Source organism: Oncorhynchus kisutch, linkage group LG19 (genome assembly GCF_002021735.2).
Source record: "Oncorhynchus kisutch isolate 150728-3 linkage group LG19, Okis_V2, whole genome shotgun sequence".
NCBI classification, from domain to species: Eukaryota; Metazoa; Chordata; class Actinopteri; order Salmoniformes; family Salmonidae; genus Oncorhynchus; species Oncorhynchus kisutch.
Genome location: NC_034192.2, coordinates 1676448 through 1693139, shown reverse-complemented (window position 1 = coordinate 1693139; position 16692 = coordinate 1676448). Strand labels below are relative to the sequence as shown.

Below are 16692 nucleotides of genomic sequence, written 5' to 3'. Positions count from 1 at the left end.
ATGCTTTTAAATCAATGATGGGAAGTGTGCAAGTGCAAATTTTCTGGAAATGGGTAGGAAATGGAAATGCAATTTTTAGGATGACATTTTGACAAGCCTAAGAAGCAGTCTTACTAGACAGGGAGGAAGGAGATCTACTCACAGGAGGGTGAGCTGTGCTTGCTGCTGGAGCAGTCACTGGTGAAGCTTTGGCGGGAGCAGTCAAAGTCGCTGGCAGACGTGATGCTGTTGCAGCAGTCCGATGACGACTCGGCGTCGCTGCTGGCGTCCTCGCTGCCAGTGGTGGACATGGAGGTGGGCGGCTCGTCATTCCCAGGCATGGTGGGATAGCGCTGCAGACAGGCACAGCAGTCATGCATGTATGTACAGTTGAAGTTGGAAGTTTACATACACCTTAGCCAAATACATTTAAACTTAGTTTTTCACAACTCCTGACAACTAATCCAAATAAAAATTCCCTGTCTTAGGTCAGTTAGGATCACCACCTTATTTTAAGAATGTGAAATGTCAGAATAATAGTATAGATAATGATTTGTTTCAGATTCTATTTCTTTCATCACATTCCCAGTGGGTCAGAAGTTTACATACAATCAATGAGTATTTGGTAGCATTTCCTTTAAATTGTTTAACTTTGGTCAAACATTTTGGGTAGCCTTCCACAAGCTTCCCAAAATAAGTTGGGTGAATTTTGGCCCATTCCTCCTGACAGAGCTGGTGTAACTGAGTCAGGTTTGTAGGCCTCCTTGCTCGCACTCAGTTCTGCCTACAAACTTTCTAAAGGATTGAGGTCATGACTTTGTGGTGGCCACTCCAATACCTTGACTTTGTTGTTCCTAAGCCATTTTTCCACAACTTTGGAAGTATGCTTGGGGTCATTGTCCATTTGGAAGACCCATTTACGAACAAGATTATACTTCCTGACTGATGTCTTGAGATGTTGCTTCAATATATCCACATCATTTTCCAGCCTCATGATGCCATCTATTTTGTGAAGTGCACTAGTCCCTCCTGGAGCAAAGCACCCCCACAACATGATGCTGCCACCCCCGTGCTTCACGGTTGAGATGGTGTTCTTAGGCTTGCAAGCCTCTCTCTTTTTCATCCAAACATAACGATGGTCATTATGGCCAAACAGTTCTATTTTTGTTTCATCAGTCCAGAGGACATTTCTCCAAAAAGTACAATCTTTGTCCCCATGTGCAGCTGCAAACCGTAGTCCGGCTTTTTTATGGCAGTTTTGGAGCAGTGGCTTCTTCCTTGCTGAGCGGCCTTTCAGGTTATGTCGATATAGGACTCGTTTTTACTGTGGATCTAGATACTTTTGTACCCGTTTCTTCACAAGGTCCTTTGCTGTTGTTCTGGGATTGATTTGCACTTTTCGCACCAAAGTACGTTCATCTCTACGAGATAGAACGCGTCTCCTTCCTGAGCGGTATGACGGCTGCGTGGTCCCATGGTGTTTATACTTGCGTACTATTGTTTGTACAGATGAATGTGGTACCTTCAGACGTTTGGAAATTGCTCCGAAGGATGAACCAGACTCGAGGAGGTCTACAATTCTTTTTCTGGAGGTCTTAGCTGATTTCTTTAGATTTTTCCATGATGTCAAGCAACGAGGCACTGAGTTTGAAGGTAGGCCTTGAAATGCATCCACAGGTACACCTCCAATTAACTCAAATGGTGTCAACTAGCCTATCAAAAGTTTCTAAAACCTTGACATCATTTTTTTAAATTTTCCAAGCTGTTTAAAGGCACAGTCAACTTAGTGTATGTTAACTTCTGACCCACTGGCATTGTGATACAGTGAATTATAAGTGAAATAATCTGTATGTAAACAAATGTTGGAAGAATTGCTTGTGTCATGTACAAAGTAGATGTCCTAACCGACTGCCAAAACTATAGTTTGTTAACAAGAAATTTGTGGAGTGGTTGAAAAATGAGTTTTAATGACTCCAACCTAAGTGTATGTATGTAAACTTCCGACTTCAACTGTATGTATGTATGTATGTATGTACAGTGGGGCAAAAAAGTATTTAGTCAGCCACCAATTGTGCAAGTTCTCCCACTTAAAAAGATGAGAGAGGCCTGTAATTTTCATCATAGGTGCACTTCAACTATGACAGACAAAATAAGAAAAAAAAAATCTAAAATGTTTTAAAAGAGGGATTTTATCACCATAGTTCAGCCAGTACAGCCTACTTCCACAATTACAAAACAAAAGGGACAGTGTTATGAATGGGATTGCATGCGTCTCCAGGGTAACATGATAACAGTGGGATTCTCAGCCAATCGTTCACAGATCCAGTTACACTTCACTGCTTAGATGGACGGGGTAATCATTCTCGTGTACCGCACATCAGTCCAAGCAACATAAAAAAGGCACACTTCCAGCCATCCCATCATTGAGATCAAGTAAACAACTTGGCCTACACTTTTTAGAACAATACGTGTTGAGGCAAAGCACTTGTATAGGCCAATAGTTTTAAAATGGACCTTAAAACATTCCAATACAATTCACTATGTCGAACTACTAGGCCAATGTGCCATATACAGAAGACACAGTATCAGACGTGTTGCCCTGTTGGGCTATCTGGCAGAGAAAACACCAACAACTCCAGTCCAGAGAGCTAGGTGGTGCTTCCTTCTTATGGAGGAAGGCTGTGACTTTAGAGTCTATGCCTGTGTGTATCTCAGTCATGACCTTCATCGTCATTCTCCTGTCAGACATGGCAAGGTCATAACCCATATCTCAAAGGTCACAAGAGAAAGGGAATGTCGGAAGTTTTTTGATACAGTGCATCCAGAAAGTATTCAGACCCCTTCACTTTTTCCACATTTTGTTACATTACAGACTTATTCTAAAATGCATTAAATCGTCTCCCCCCCCTCAATCTACACACAATACCCCATAATGACAAAGCAAAAACATTTTAGAAATTTGTGAAAATGTATTTACAAAAAAAAAAAACGTAAATCTCACATTTATATTAGTATTGAGACCCTTCACTCAGTACTTTGTTGAAGCACCTTTGGCAGCGATTACAGCCTTGATACTATTTCTTCCATTTAAGAATGATGGAGGCCACTGCGATCTTGGGGACCTTCAATACCGCAGAAATGGTTTTGGTACCCTTCCCCAGATCTGTGCCTTGACACAATCCTCTCTCGGATCTCTACGGACAATTCCTTTGACTTCATGTCTTGGTTTTTGCTCTGACATGCACTGTCAACTGTGGGACCTTATATAGACAGGTGTGTGCCTTTCCAAATCATGTCCAATCAATTGACTTTACCACAGGTGGACTCCAATCAAGTTGTAGAAACAACTCAAGGATGACCAATGGAAACAGGATGCACAGAGCTCAATTTCAAATTTCATAGCAAAGGGTCTGAATACTTATGTAAATAAGGTATTTTATTTATTTTTAATACATTTGCAAAAAAAAAATAGAAACTTTTCTCTTTGTCATTATGGGGTAAATTCTGTATAGATTGAGGGGGAAAATAATGTATTACATTTTAGAACAAGGCTGTAACGTAACAAAATGTGGAAGGGGTCAAGGGGTCTGAACACTTTCCGAATGCACTGCATTTGCTTTCTCGATCAACCTATGTCTATTGTGATGCCTGAAGTGATGTGCCCTGTCCTTCCAATGAAGGATAAACAGGCAGGTGATTCAGAGAGAATTCCTAAAGCAAATGCAAGTCAAACCATTTTAAAATGACTGCATCCGATTAGCTTGCTTAGACACAGAGGCATTGATAAGGCAAACCAGCACAATAACCTACGCTGACCTTATTATTTCCTCCTTCCAAGGAGCATGTGTGCACCTAAATAGAAAAATGCTGGCGCACACAAAGACATTAAGGAGCACAATGGAAAATAGTTGAGGTAATAAAGCTAGAATCGTTTATATTTCTAGGCACACTGGTGCTCCTAAATTTAAATCCAGGTCGCACAGCAACATATTTAGGCGCATGTGTGAGTAAAATGTTTGCACTGTAGAGCCCTGACCCAGGAGGAAAAGGAACTTCACATAGGGTTACAGAGCAGGGATTGAGATGAAGGTCTGAAAGGCATTCGCCCATCGGCCAAGTCAGGAGTATTTTGAATGGCCGAAGATTATGATCAAGTATGATCATTTTAAACTATTTTCCCCTAGACAGGAACCAGAGAAACTAGAAAATACCAGTTGGGGCAACCACAGAGCAGGCTCAACATGCACAACTGCTCAGGTTACTTGCCCTAGGCAATAGGGCAACCCTTAATGTCAATCCCGGTAGAGCAACTGACACTTCACCACCACTTGACACTGCACAGTGGATATAAAAAGACTAGGATATGTCTATTAGTGTAGTTAGGCGAGTTAGTTCGATATGATCACATTTCAATCACAAAGTGTCCCGTAGCCACATGAAGACAAAATAGCTACCCTTGTGTGTGTGCAGTGCACGGACTATATCAGTGAACAACTGTGGGGAAAATAGCTTTCCATGGCAACTCTGTCATTGGTTGATTCCCATGCTTTGTCTAAACAGACTGTTACCATGGTTACGCCATGAATTAGCAGTCTGACCGAAGTTGCCCTAAAAAAGACGCAGTAGGCTCTATAAGCCAGGATGTTGAATAAAATGATATTTACACTTACTTTACCAGTTGTACATGCTGTTGATCCTTTTGGAGGTTGGTGGTGGAGATAGGGTATCCACAGGAAAGGGTTGTTTACCTGACTTTTTGCGGTGTTGGTAGTTTCTGTAACTTGTATTTTCAAGCGTTTCAGGCATTGCATGTTATGCACAATATGTCCATTTACTTTTATCAATAGTTAGCATTGAAACATTTAAAAGTTACCTAGCCCGAGAGAGATTTGCGTGGTTATCAAAATGTCATGCCAGGGTAAGCCCACACGAAACACAGACCTTATATGACATCATTCTAAAATCCACAGGAGGCTGCTGAGGGGAGGACAGCTCATAATAAATGGCTGTAACATAGCGAATGGAATGGCATCAAACATGGAAAACAGTTGATACTATTCCACTCCCAGCCATTACCACGAGCCCGTACTCCCAAAATAAGGTACCACCAACCTCCTGTGCTAAAATCCCAGATGGAGAAATTTATGGTGAAAAAAGTTATTGGAACCATTTCCAGGTTTTATGACTCATACTGTGGTACTCAATTGCATCAGTATTGATTTTTTATATACAACCATATACAGACCATTGTACTAAAAGTTGGGCAAAGAACACTTCTCTGCGAATACTTTGTCTCAGATCACCTCTTACATAAGGACAAAAACCAGCACCAGTCAAAACTTTGGACACGCCTACTCATTCCAGGGTTTCTTTATTTTTACGATTTTATACATTGTAGAATGTTTCTAACTATGAAATAGCACATAAGGAATCATGTGGTAACCAACAACAACAAAAAATGTGTTAAACATTTCAAAAAATATTTTTTATTTGAGATTCTTCAAAGTAGCCACCCTTTGCCTTTATGACTGCTTGCACACTCTTGGCATTCTCTCAAACAGCTTCATGAGGTAGTCACCTGGAATGCATTTCAATTAACAGGTGTGCCTTGTTAAAAGTTCATTTGTGGAATTTCTTTCCTTCTTAATGCATTTGAGACAATCAGTTGTGTTGTGACAAGGTAGAGGTAGTATACAGAAGATAGCCCTATTTGGTAAAAGACCAAGTCCATGTTATGGAAAGAATAGCTCAAATAAGCAAAGAAAAATGACAGTCCATCACTACTATTAAGACATGAAGGTCAGTCAATGTGGAAAATGTCAAGAACTTTTAAAGTTTCTTCAAGTGCAGTCGCAAAAACCATCAAGCACCATGTTGAAAAAGCATTCCAGGTTAAGCTGGTTGAGAGAATGCCAAGAGTGTGCAACGCTGTCATCAAGGCAAAGGGTGGCTATTTTGAAGAATCTAAAATATAACATGTTTTGATTTGTTAAACACTTGGTTACTACATGATTCCATGTATTATTTCATAGTTTGTCTTCACTATTAAAAATGAAGAAAAACTATTGAATGAGTAGGTGTGTCCAAACTCTTGACTGGTACTGTACATTCAGATTAAGCATATTCAAAAGTCTGACTTGTGATGGGAATGTTTACAAAAAGTGAGCCTGCATGTTAGAGACGAGTCTTTCACTCTCGGATTCGTAGAGGCCATCCGTCGCTCAGCACTACAAGGCTGGTTACAGCAAAGGGCATTTTCAGTTCAACTGCAGTACACTGTACAAGCTGCATGCACAAAACAATATATCCACACACGCGTCACTGAGAAGTACACACGATCCTGCAGCACCAAAACAAGAGCGCTGGACAAGACTGAGAAGAGATCTGCCTGTGCCAAAAGAAACGCAAGACAATAACTATGTCGCTGAAAGGGTTTTAATTGATTGCAAAGCATGGTGATCCTCGCATCAAGTTACACAGGAAGAATTGTATTGAAGCTACCAACTCCAATTAAAATGCCGCTACAAGCAATAGTTGTTATTGTAACGACATTAGATTAATCTGACAAGGAGCTAAATGGCTTTTTAACAGCTAGAAGATATACATTGTTATGTTTGTAAACAACAATGCTAACGCTAAATCACCCATTTCTAATGGGTTCAAGTTTGTAACGTTACGATTACATACATCCAGCTCAATCACACCAACAAGGATAAACATGACCCAAACAATACATTGGTAACTATCAACATCATAGCATAGGTGACTGTTGACAAGCTCAAAGGGTTTCGCTATCTAGCTAAGTTTCCAACTAGCATGTACTAATGATAACAAAAATATACATCGAAATATAGCTACAGTGCCTTGCGAAAGTATTCGGCCCCCTTGAACTTTGCGACCTTTTGCCACATTTCAGGCTTCAAACATAAAGATATAAAACTGTATTTTTTTGTGAAGAATCAACAAGTGGGACACAATCATGAAGTGGAACGACATTTATTGGATATTTCAAACTTTTTTAACAAATAAAAAATTATTCAGCCCCCTTAAGTTAATACTTTGTAGCGCCACCTTTTGCTGCGATTACAGCTTTAAGTCGCTTGGGGTATGTCTCTATCAGTTTTGCACATCGAGAGACTGACATTTTTTCCCCATTCCTCCTTGCAAAACAGCTCGAGCTCAGTGAGGTTGGCTGGAGAGCATTTGTGAACAGCAGTTCAGTTCTTTCCACAGATTCTCGATTGGATTCAGGTCTGGACTTTGACTTGGCCATTCTAACACCTGGATATGTTTATTTTTGAACCATTCCATTATAGATTTTGCTTTATGTTTTGGATCATTGTCTTGTTGGAAGACAAATCTCTGTCCCAGTCTCAGGTCTTTTGCAGACTCCATCAGGTTTTCTTCCAGAATGGTCCTGTATTTGGCTCCATCCATCTTCCCATCAATTTTAACCATCTTCCCTGTCCCTGCTGAAGAAAAGCAGGCCCAAACCATGATGCTGCCACCACCATGTTTGACAGTGGGGATGGGGTGTTCAGGGTGATGCGCTGTGCTGCTTTTACGCCAAACATAACGTTTTGCATTGTTGCCAAAAAGTTCAATTTTGGTTTCATCTGACCGGAGCACCTTCTTCCACATGTTTGGTGTGTCTCCCAGGTGGCTTGTGGCAAACTTTAAACAACACTTTTTATGGATATCTTTAAGAAATGGCTTTCTTCTTGCCACTCTTCCATAAAGGCCAGTTTGTGCAATATACGACTGATTGTTGTCCTATGGACAGAGTCTCCCACCTCAGCTGTAGATCTCTGCAGTTCATCCAGAGTGATCATGGGCCTCTTGGCTGCATCTCTGATCAGTCTTCTCCTTGTATGAGCTGAAAGTTTAGAGGGACGGCCAGGTCTTGGTAGATTTGCAGTGGTCTGATACTCCTTCCAATTCAATATTATCGCTTGCACAGTGCTCCTTGGGATGTTTAAAGCTTTGGAAATCTTTTTGTATCCCAATCCGGCTTTAAACTTCTTCACAACAGTATCTCGGACCTGCCTGGTGTGTTCCTTGTTCTTCATGATGCTCTCTGCGCTTTTAACGGACCTCTGAGACTATCACAGTGCAGGTGCATTTATACGGAGACTTGATTACACACAGGTGGATTGTATTTATCATCATTAGTCATTTAGGTCAACATTGGATCATTCAGAGATCCTCACTGAACTTCTGGAGAGAGTTTGCTGCACTGAAAGTAAAGGGGCTGAATAATTTTGCACGCCCAATTTTTCAGTTTTTGATTTGTTTAAAAAAGTTTGAAATATCCAATAAATGTCGCTCCACTTCATGATTGTGTCCCACTTGTTGTTGATTCTTCACAAAAAAAATACAGTTTTATATCTTTATGTTTGAAGCCTGAAATGTGGCAAAAGGTCGCAAAGTTCAAGGGGGCCGAATACTTTCGCAAGGCACTGTATGTTTTACCTTTTTCACGTCTCCGCTGTGGGAGACTAGGTTATACACCAAAAGAGTAATTTTTAAAGGAGGTTGAGTCTAATTAGCTGACGGCACTTTAGTATTTTTAATGGTCCAAGACCACAGCTGGCTTGCGGTTCGATTTGGGCTAAACCGTTCAGTAGCGGTGGGGGCAACGTTAATACAAACCTAAACCGTATATACAAACAACAATTTATGGATAGATAACTATCATTATATATCGAATACATGTTTCATTCATCTCAATATATGGTATTATCCCGGCTGTAGCTTACTGAAATAAAATATCCACTTCGATATATGACATATCCATTGTTTACAGTACAAGTACCTCCCTTTCCTTCTCGATGAATGGAAGGCTCTTCACATGGGACTTCTTTGTTTACGGATGTGACGTTTGTGAAAGATGAAATACATTTTTACAAAACATTCAAGAATACATGATAACCCCTAAGCATTTTACATTACAACTTCAATAGGGGAGGGGTTAGGGACGTCCCGGGATCACAGGGACACAACTTTACTTGTCATCTCCACTTTTCAAGGATACTCAACGGCACAGTAAGGACACAACCAGTTGATTTCTTTTTCACCTTTTGTACCACTTCCCACACAAATGTAATGAAACAGCAGGGAGCAGGTCTCGAACCCTCGACCTTTCAGCCCGAGGTCCGGCGCGCTATCGACTGTGCCGCAAAAGCATGCTAGTGCTGCAGGGTCGATTTCAGCGCGTATAAACCCAGGGTCGTTAAGAACAAATTATTATTTATAATGGCGGCCTACCCCTGCCAAACCTGGACGAATCATAGGACTCCCAATCATTACCGGATGTGATACAGCCTGGATTCAAACCTGGAACTGTAGTGACGCCTCTTGCACTGAGATGCAGTGCTTTAGACTGCTGCGCCACTCGTCTGTGCTGTGCAATAAGGTTGTATGGTTTCCTTTGTTTTGTGCTGGTAGGTAAACAATGCAAAAACATATACATGCAAAAGGATTGCTCTGTTTGACGAGCAGAAAAACTACACTGGCCCAATCTCCTTTATGGGCATTGGTGAATGAGGGCATATTCTGAACTGATCAACCAGGTGGAAATTATGTGGCTCCTGTGAGGCTGTCAACATTAATTTTGTGAACTTAATTTTCAAATTCACTAAATACGTTAATGTGTTATTGTATTTACCCTATTTATTGCAATTATTTTCTTCTCACATCGATTCCAATTCTAAACAATAGAGAACAGTATCATGATGTTAATGGTCAGCATTTTACACTACATGATGTATGTAGACAGTATTTTACATTACATGATGTATGTAGACAGTATTTTACATTACATGATGTATGTAGACAGTATTTTACATTACATGATGTATGTAGATAGTATTTTACACTACATGATGTATGTAGACAGTATTTTACATTACATGATGTATGTAGACAGTATTTTACATTACATGATGTATGTCGACAGTATTTTACACTACATAATGTATGTAGACAGTATTTTACATTACATTATGTATGTAGACAGTATTTTACACTACATGATGTATGTAGACAGTATTTTACATTACATGATGTATGTAGACAGTATTTTACATTACATGATGTATGTAGACAGTATTTTACATTACATGATGTATGTAGACAGTATTTTACACTACATGATGTATGTAGATAGTATTTTACATTACATTATGTATGTAGACAGTGTTTTCACTACATGATGTATGTAGACAGTATTTTACATTACATTATGTATGTAGACAGTATTTTACATTACATGATGTATGTAGACAGTATTTTACATTATGTATGTGGATGCATTTAACATTATGTATGTGGATGCATTTTACATTACATTATGTATGTGGATGCATTTTACATTACATTATGTATGTGGACAGCATTTTACATTACATTATGTATGTGGATGCATTTTACATTACATTATGTATGTGGACAGCATTTTACATTACATTATGTTTGTGGTAGCATTTTACATGATGTATGTGGATGCATTTTACATTACATTATGTATGTGGACAGCATTTTACATTATGTATGTGGATGCATTTTACATTACATTATGTATGTGGTCGCATTTTACATTACATTATGTATGTGGGTAGCATTTACATTACATGAGCAGGTTAAGAGCTTGGTGTCCACATTGGTGTCCACATCACCAACGAACTATCATGGTCCAAACACACCAAGACAGACGTGAAGAGGGCACGACAATGCCTATTCTCAAGACACTGAAAAGATTTGGCATGGGTCTTCAGATCCTCAAAAAGTTCTACAGCTGCACCATCGAGAGCATCCTAAACGGATGCATCACCGCCTGGTAAGGCAACTGATCGGCCCCCGACCATAAGGCACTACAGAGGGTAGTGCGTATGGCCCAGTACATCACTTTGGCCAAGCTTCCTGCCATCCAGGATCTCTATACCAGGCGTGTCAGAGGAAGGCACTCAAAACTGCCAAAGACTCCAGCCACCCTAGTCACAGACTGTTCTCTCTGCTACCGCACAGCAAGCAGTGCCGGAGCACCAAGTCTAGGTCCAAAAGGCTTCTTAACAGCTTCTACCCCCAAGCCATAAGACTCCTGAACAGCTACTCAAATGGCTACCTGGACTATTTGCATTGACCCGCCCCATTTTTACGCTGCTGCTACTCTCTGTTTATTATCTATGCATAGTCACTTTACCTCTACCTACATGTACATATGACCTCAATGACCTCAACTAACCTGTGCCCCCGCTCATTGACTCTGTACCGGGACCCCCTGTATATAGGCTAATTTCTGTTATTTTATTGTTGCCCTTTAATTATTTGTTATTTTTCTATTTTCTTTTTTTATTAGTATTTTTTTCATGTTTACATTTTTTACTTCAGTTTATTTTAGTAAATACTTTCTTGACAGTTACTTTTCTTAACTGCATTGTTGGTTAAGGGCTTGTAAGTAAGCATTTCACTGTAAGGTCTACTACAACTGTTGTATTTGGCGCATGTAACAAATGCGATTTGATTTTACATTACAATCTTTTCTAATAAGTTATATTTTTCCAAACACTATTTGCTCAGAAACACCTTCAGCATTGTTTCATGGTAATACCACATTCTTTGTGCAAGAGAGTTAACAATACAAGAACACTATGGTAACAGAGTTCCTCTTTTCCATCCGGCATTCTCAAACCCTGTTCAGTGCAATTTACCATTGCTCTTGTATTGTCATTTTATTACCCTGAAACAATAACAGAATGATTGTAATCAGCAGATATCTTTGTAAACATAGTATATTCTGTCCAAATAATGAAACAACTATGCAAACAGTGTGCAAAAACAGAACATTCAACAGTTAGGTTTGGTCACACCAGGGGTGTGAAGGTGAACAGCAAGGCACTGGAGTGACGAACCACCCTTGCTGGGCTGGCTCCCCTCTCTCCACTGGGAGTCTCTTCCTCTGACCCTATTACAGTGGCTGAGTCACTGGCTTGCATGAGCTCTCCCATCCTTCCTGTACTCAAGCCCCTCAGATGGGAGAGATCTTTGTGGGCTATACTCAGCCTCGTCTCAGGGTAGTAAGTTAGTGGTCTGTTGTTATCCCTATTTTATTTTACCCTTATTTAACTCAGTCAGCAAGTCAGTTAAGAACAAATTCTTATTTTCAATGACGGCCTTGGAACAGTGGGTTAACTGCCTGTTCAGGGGCAGAGCGACAGATTTGTACCTTGTCAGCTCAGGGATTCGAACTTGCAACCTTTCGGTTACTAGTCCAACGCTCTATGTTGGTGTGGGGGTTGTGTTTTGGTAAAGTGGGTGTGGTTGGCACTGTCCGGGAGTAACTTTGGAAAGGGCCCAGTGTCTTCAGAAAGTATTCGTACCCCTTGACTTATAAATATATATTTTTACAAATATAGTGTTACAGCCTAAATTCATAATTGATTAAATAGATTTTTTTCCCTCAATAATCTATGGAAAATACCCAATAATGACAAATTGATTTTTTTATTGAAAATTAAATACAGAAATATCTAATTTACATAATGTTACATTCCCTACTTTCTGTGTTGTGGTTTTGTTTGTATGTGTGTGTTTCAGGATGGCTTCCTGAAATTCCCCCAAGCAGCTAATTGGTCGGCCCCATTGCTAATTGGGGCTGACCCCGCCCTCTCGTCAGAGGATACAGCTATATCCCATTACAGACTCCTTCTCCAGCTATATAAGCCAGTGTTCTGTTACTCAGAAGAGAGACCATTTGTGTTTCCTGTGTTGGTTGTTGTTAAGAGAGATTTGGTATGTCCTATGTTGGTTGTTGCAGAGAGAGCTGATTTGATGTCCTATCTTGGTTGTTGCTCAGAGACAGTATTGTTAAGTATTGTGTAATTGCTGATTCTGAGGTATGTGTGTGTGTGCCATAGGTTCCCGAGGGGAAGGCACCTAGGGAGTGCTTAGGTAAGAGGCCTGCGGGCATACATAACCCGTAGTCTATACACACTAGGTAAGACCTGGGTGGACCACCCCCTGGTATTTTGGTTAGCGCACCAGGTGGTGCTAAAAGGTTAGGTAAGTAGTGGGTGGGTAGGCAGGTAAGGTAGGAGAGGAGGCTTTGTTTGACATTTACTTTCTTTGCTTTGGTTCTGTTCAGCCCTTTTTCCCAAAATGTACTGTGTGAAGGAATAAATAAATTCCCAGTAAATGGTCAATTCTCTGCCTTTGTCATCTGTACTTGCATTTATATGAGATGTAGCAGGGTGTTGCTTTCCCTCTTCCTCGAGGTCTACGTAACAAGTATTCACATCCCTGAGTCAATACTTAGTAGAAGCACCTTTGGCAGCGACTACAGCTGTGTTGACTTTCTGAATAGGTCTCTAAGCTGTGTTCACATTGGCAGTTTGAAGTGACTCATCCTATTTGCATTTCTGATTTGAATCTTATTTTGCCTGCAGTCTGAACAGCCTTTGTAGGTGGTTTGAAGTCTGATACAAATTGGATTCCTGGCCATGTGACTTGTGATTTAAATGCTTTTTAGACTGTTATTCCACATCTTGTTGCTTGTTAGCTACTTAGGTGACAGTTTGACAAGTTGTCTCTTATCCTTTGAGGCTTTCAGTGTTCTTCCACTAAGATTTTAAACATTCAAATCAACTGTGAAACGTCCATGGCAGGCATTGTCACTTTAGCTTGCTACCTAACTTCTGAGTGAAAGGAAGCACCACCACTCAGCCTACACTACTGCTCTCACTCTCTCACACACACCTGTCATTACTATGACAACTAGCATAGCCTTATCAGGAAATGACTGCTGTCTGAACACACACCTGATTTAGTCACTTGTAACTTGCTGTTTGGACAGTGAGTATTCCAAAACAGATTAAAGCATTAAGACCTGCGTTTTGAACAAAGCTTAAGAGCTTTCCACACCTGGATTGTGCAACTTTGCCCTTTATTATTCTTAAAGCTCTGTCAAATTGGTTGTTGATCATTGCTAGATGAACATCTATGGCAAGCCCTGAATATGGTTAAGTATATTTAAGTCAAACCTTGAACATTCACTGTCTTTTTGGTAAGCAACTCCAATGGATCTAGATTTGGCCTTGTGTTTTAAGTCGGTGATTCCCGACCCTGGTCCTCCAGTACCCCTAACAGTGCACATTTTTATAGTAACCCTGGACAAACACACCTGATTCAACTAATCATTAATCCCTCAATTAGTTGAATGAGGTGTTTGTCCAGGGCTCCAAAGAAAATGTGTACTGCTGGGGGTACTGGAGTACCAGGGTTGGGAAACACCTGCTGGTTCTATATTTCTTGAATGGGGCATGCTTATTTAATGGTGGTGGTGAGGAAGGCATTTAATGGTGATGGTGAGGAAGGCATTTAAAAAAAATTACCAGGCATCCTCTACTGACGGGATGAGGTCAATATCCTTCCACAATACCCTGAAAGGCCTGCTCGCTGAAGTGTTTCAGGGAGTGTTTGATAGTGATGAATGGAGGTTGTTTGACCGCTGAGCCATTACGGATGTGATAGCTGAGATCTTGGTTGAAAACAGCAAAGGTGTATTTAGAGGGAAAGTTGGTTAGGATTATATCTTTAAAAAAATGTATTTGTAATTTTACCTTTATTTTACTAGGCAAGTCAGTTAAGAACAAATTCTAATTTTCAATGATGGCCTAGGAACAGTGGGTTAACTGCCTGTTCAGGGGCAGAACGACAGATTTGTACCTTGTCAGCTCGGGGATTTGAACTTGCAACCTTTCAGTTACTAGTCCAACGCCACTAGGCTACCCTGCCACCCCATCTATGAGGGTGCCTGTGTTTACGGCTTTGGGGTGCTACCTGGTAGGTTCATTGATCATTTGTGAGTTTGAGGGCATCAAGTTTAGATTGTAGGATGGCTGGGGTGTTAAGCATGTTCCAGTTTAGGTCACCTAGCAGCACGAGCTCTGAAGATAGAGGGTGGGCAATCAGTTCACATATGGTGTCCAGAGCACAGCTGGGGGAAGAGGGTGGTCTTTTGCAGGCGGCAACGGTGAGACTTGTTTTTAGAGATGGATTTTTAAAAGTAGAAGATCTAATTGTTTGGGTACAGACCTGGATAGTAGGACCGAACTCTACAGGCTATCTCTGCAGTAGATTGCAACACCGCCCCCTTTGGCCGTTCAATCTTGTCTGAAAATATTGTAGTTAGGGATGAAGATTTCAGAATTTCTGGTGGTCTTCCTAAGCCAGGATTCAGACACGGTTAGAACATCCGGGTTGGCAGAGTGTGCTAAAGCAGTGAATAAAACAAACTTAGGGAGGAGGCTTCTAATGTTAAAACATGCATGAAACCAAGGCTATTACAATTACAGAAGTCATCAAAAGAGAGCGCCTGGGGAATAGGAGTGGAGCTAGGCACTGCAAGGCCTGGATTCACCCCTACATCACCAGAGGAGGATTAGGATAAGGGTACGGCTAAAAGCTATGGGAATTGGTTGTCTAGAATGTCCGGAACAGAGAGTAAAAGGAGGTTTCTGGGGGTGATAAAATAGCTTCAAGGTATACTGTACAGACAAAGGTATGGTAGGATGTGAATACATTGGAGGTTAACCTAGGAATTGAGTGATGATGAGAGAGAGATTGTCTCTAGAAACATAATTAAAACCAGGTGATGTCATCGCATGTGTGGGTGGTGGAACTGAAAGGTTGAATAAGGTATAATGAGCAGGGCTAGAGGCTCTACAGTGAAATAAGCCATAAAACACTAACCAGAACAGCAATGGACAAGGCATATTGACATTAAGGAGAGGCATGCTTAGTCGAGTGATCATAAGGGTCCAGTGAGTTGTGAGGTTGGTTGGGGTCACGGCGATTCAGACAGCTAGCCGGGCCATAGGTAGCAAGCTAGCATAGGATGGAGGTCTGTTTTTAGCCACCTCGTGCGTTTCCGTCGGTAGATTAGTGTGGTTCCGTGTGGTAGAGAGGATCAATCCAATTGGCAAAATAGATATAGTTGTAGTGAACCAAGAAAAATTGTCCGATAGATCTATTCAGATAGCAGCCGATAAGTCAGCTAACGATTAGCGGGCTGCAGATGGGCGTTCAGGTAACGTCGCGATGGATGGGCCAGTTGAATAACTCCCTCGGGCAGATAACGTCGGTAGTCCAGTCCTGAAGGCCCGGTGGGGCTCCGCATCGGCAGTAAAACGGGTCCGGATAGGTGATTGTAGCCCAGGAGTGGAGTGGTTGTAGCCCAGGAGGACTGATTGAACTCCTCAGCTGGCTAGCTCCGGAATAATTGATGTTTGCTCCGGGAACGACTTAAGCCAATAGTTACACGGATAGCAGCTAGCTAGCTGCGAGATTCAGGTGTAAATGTCCAGAGCTTGCGGTTGAAATCCAGGGATATGGAGAGAAAAATAGGTCCGGTATGTTCTGGTCTGAGTCGCGTTGTACAAAATTGGAGATAGATTTTTGAGCTAAACGATAGCTGATGACCACAAACCGTGGTTAGCTGAATACTAACGTTAGCCAGTAAACTGGCTAGCTTCTGGTTAGCTTCTGGCTAGCTTCTATTGTGGATTTCAGATTTGAGGTAAATATATATTTTTTTTTAATTGGTGAGGCGGGTTGCAGGAGAGTGTTTTGAAGTTGAGTTTTTGGAAAATAAAATATATAAAAGATATGCGAAGAAAGGTGTAAATATATATATCGGGACAAACCTATTGTCAACCC

General features: G+C 40.9%; 1 protein-coding gene across 1 annotated transcript in view; it reads right to left on the bottom strand.

The window, feature by feature from the left end:
- Positions 1-16692, bottom strand: part of LOC109882974 (alpha-(1,3)-fucosyltransferase 9) — a 54205-nt gene that overhangs the window by 3527 nt on the left and 33986 nt on the right. The window contains exon 4 of the mRNA XM_031797923.1: positions 143-332. Within this exon, the coding sequence (XP_031653783.1) occupies positions 143-332 (190 nt within the window). The remainder of the gene's footprint in view (positions 1-142; positions 333-16692) is intronic.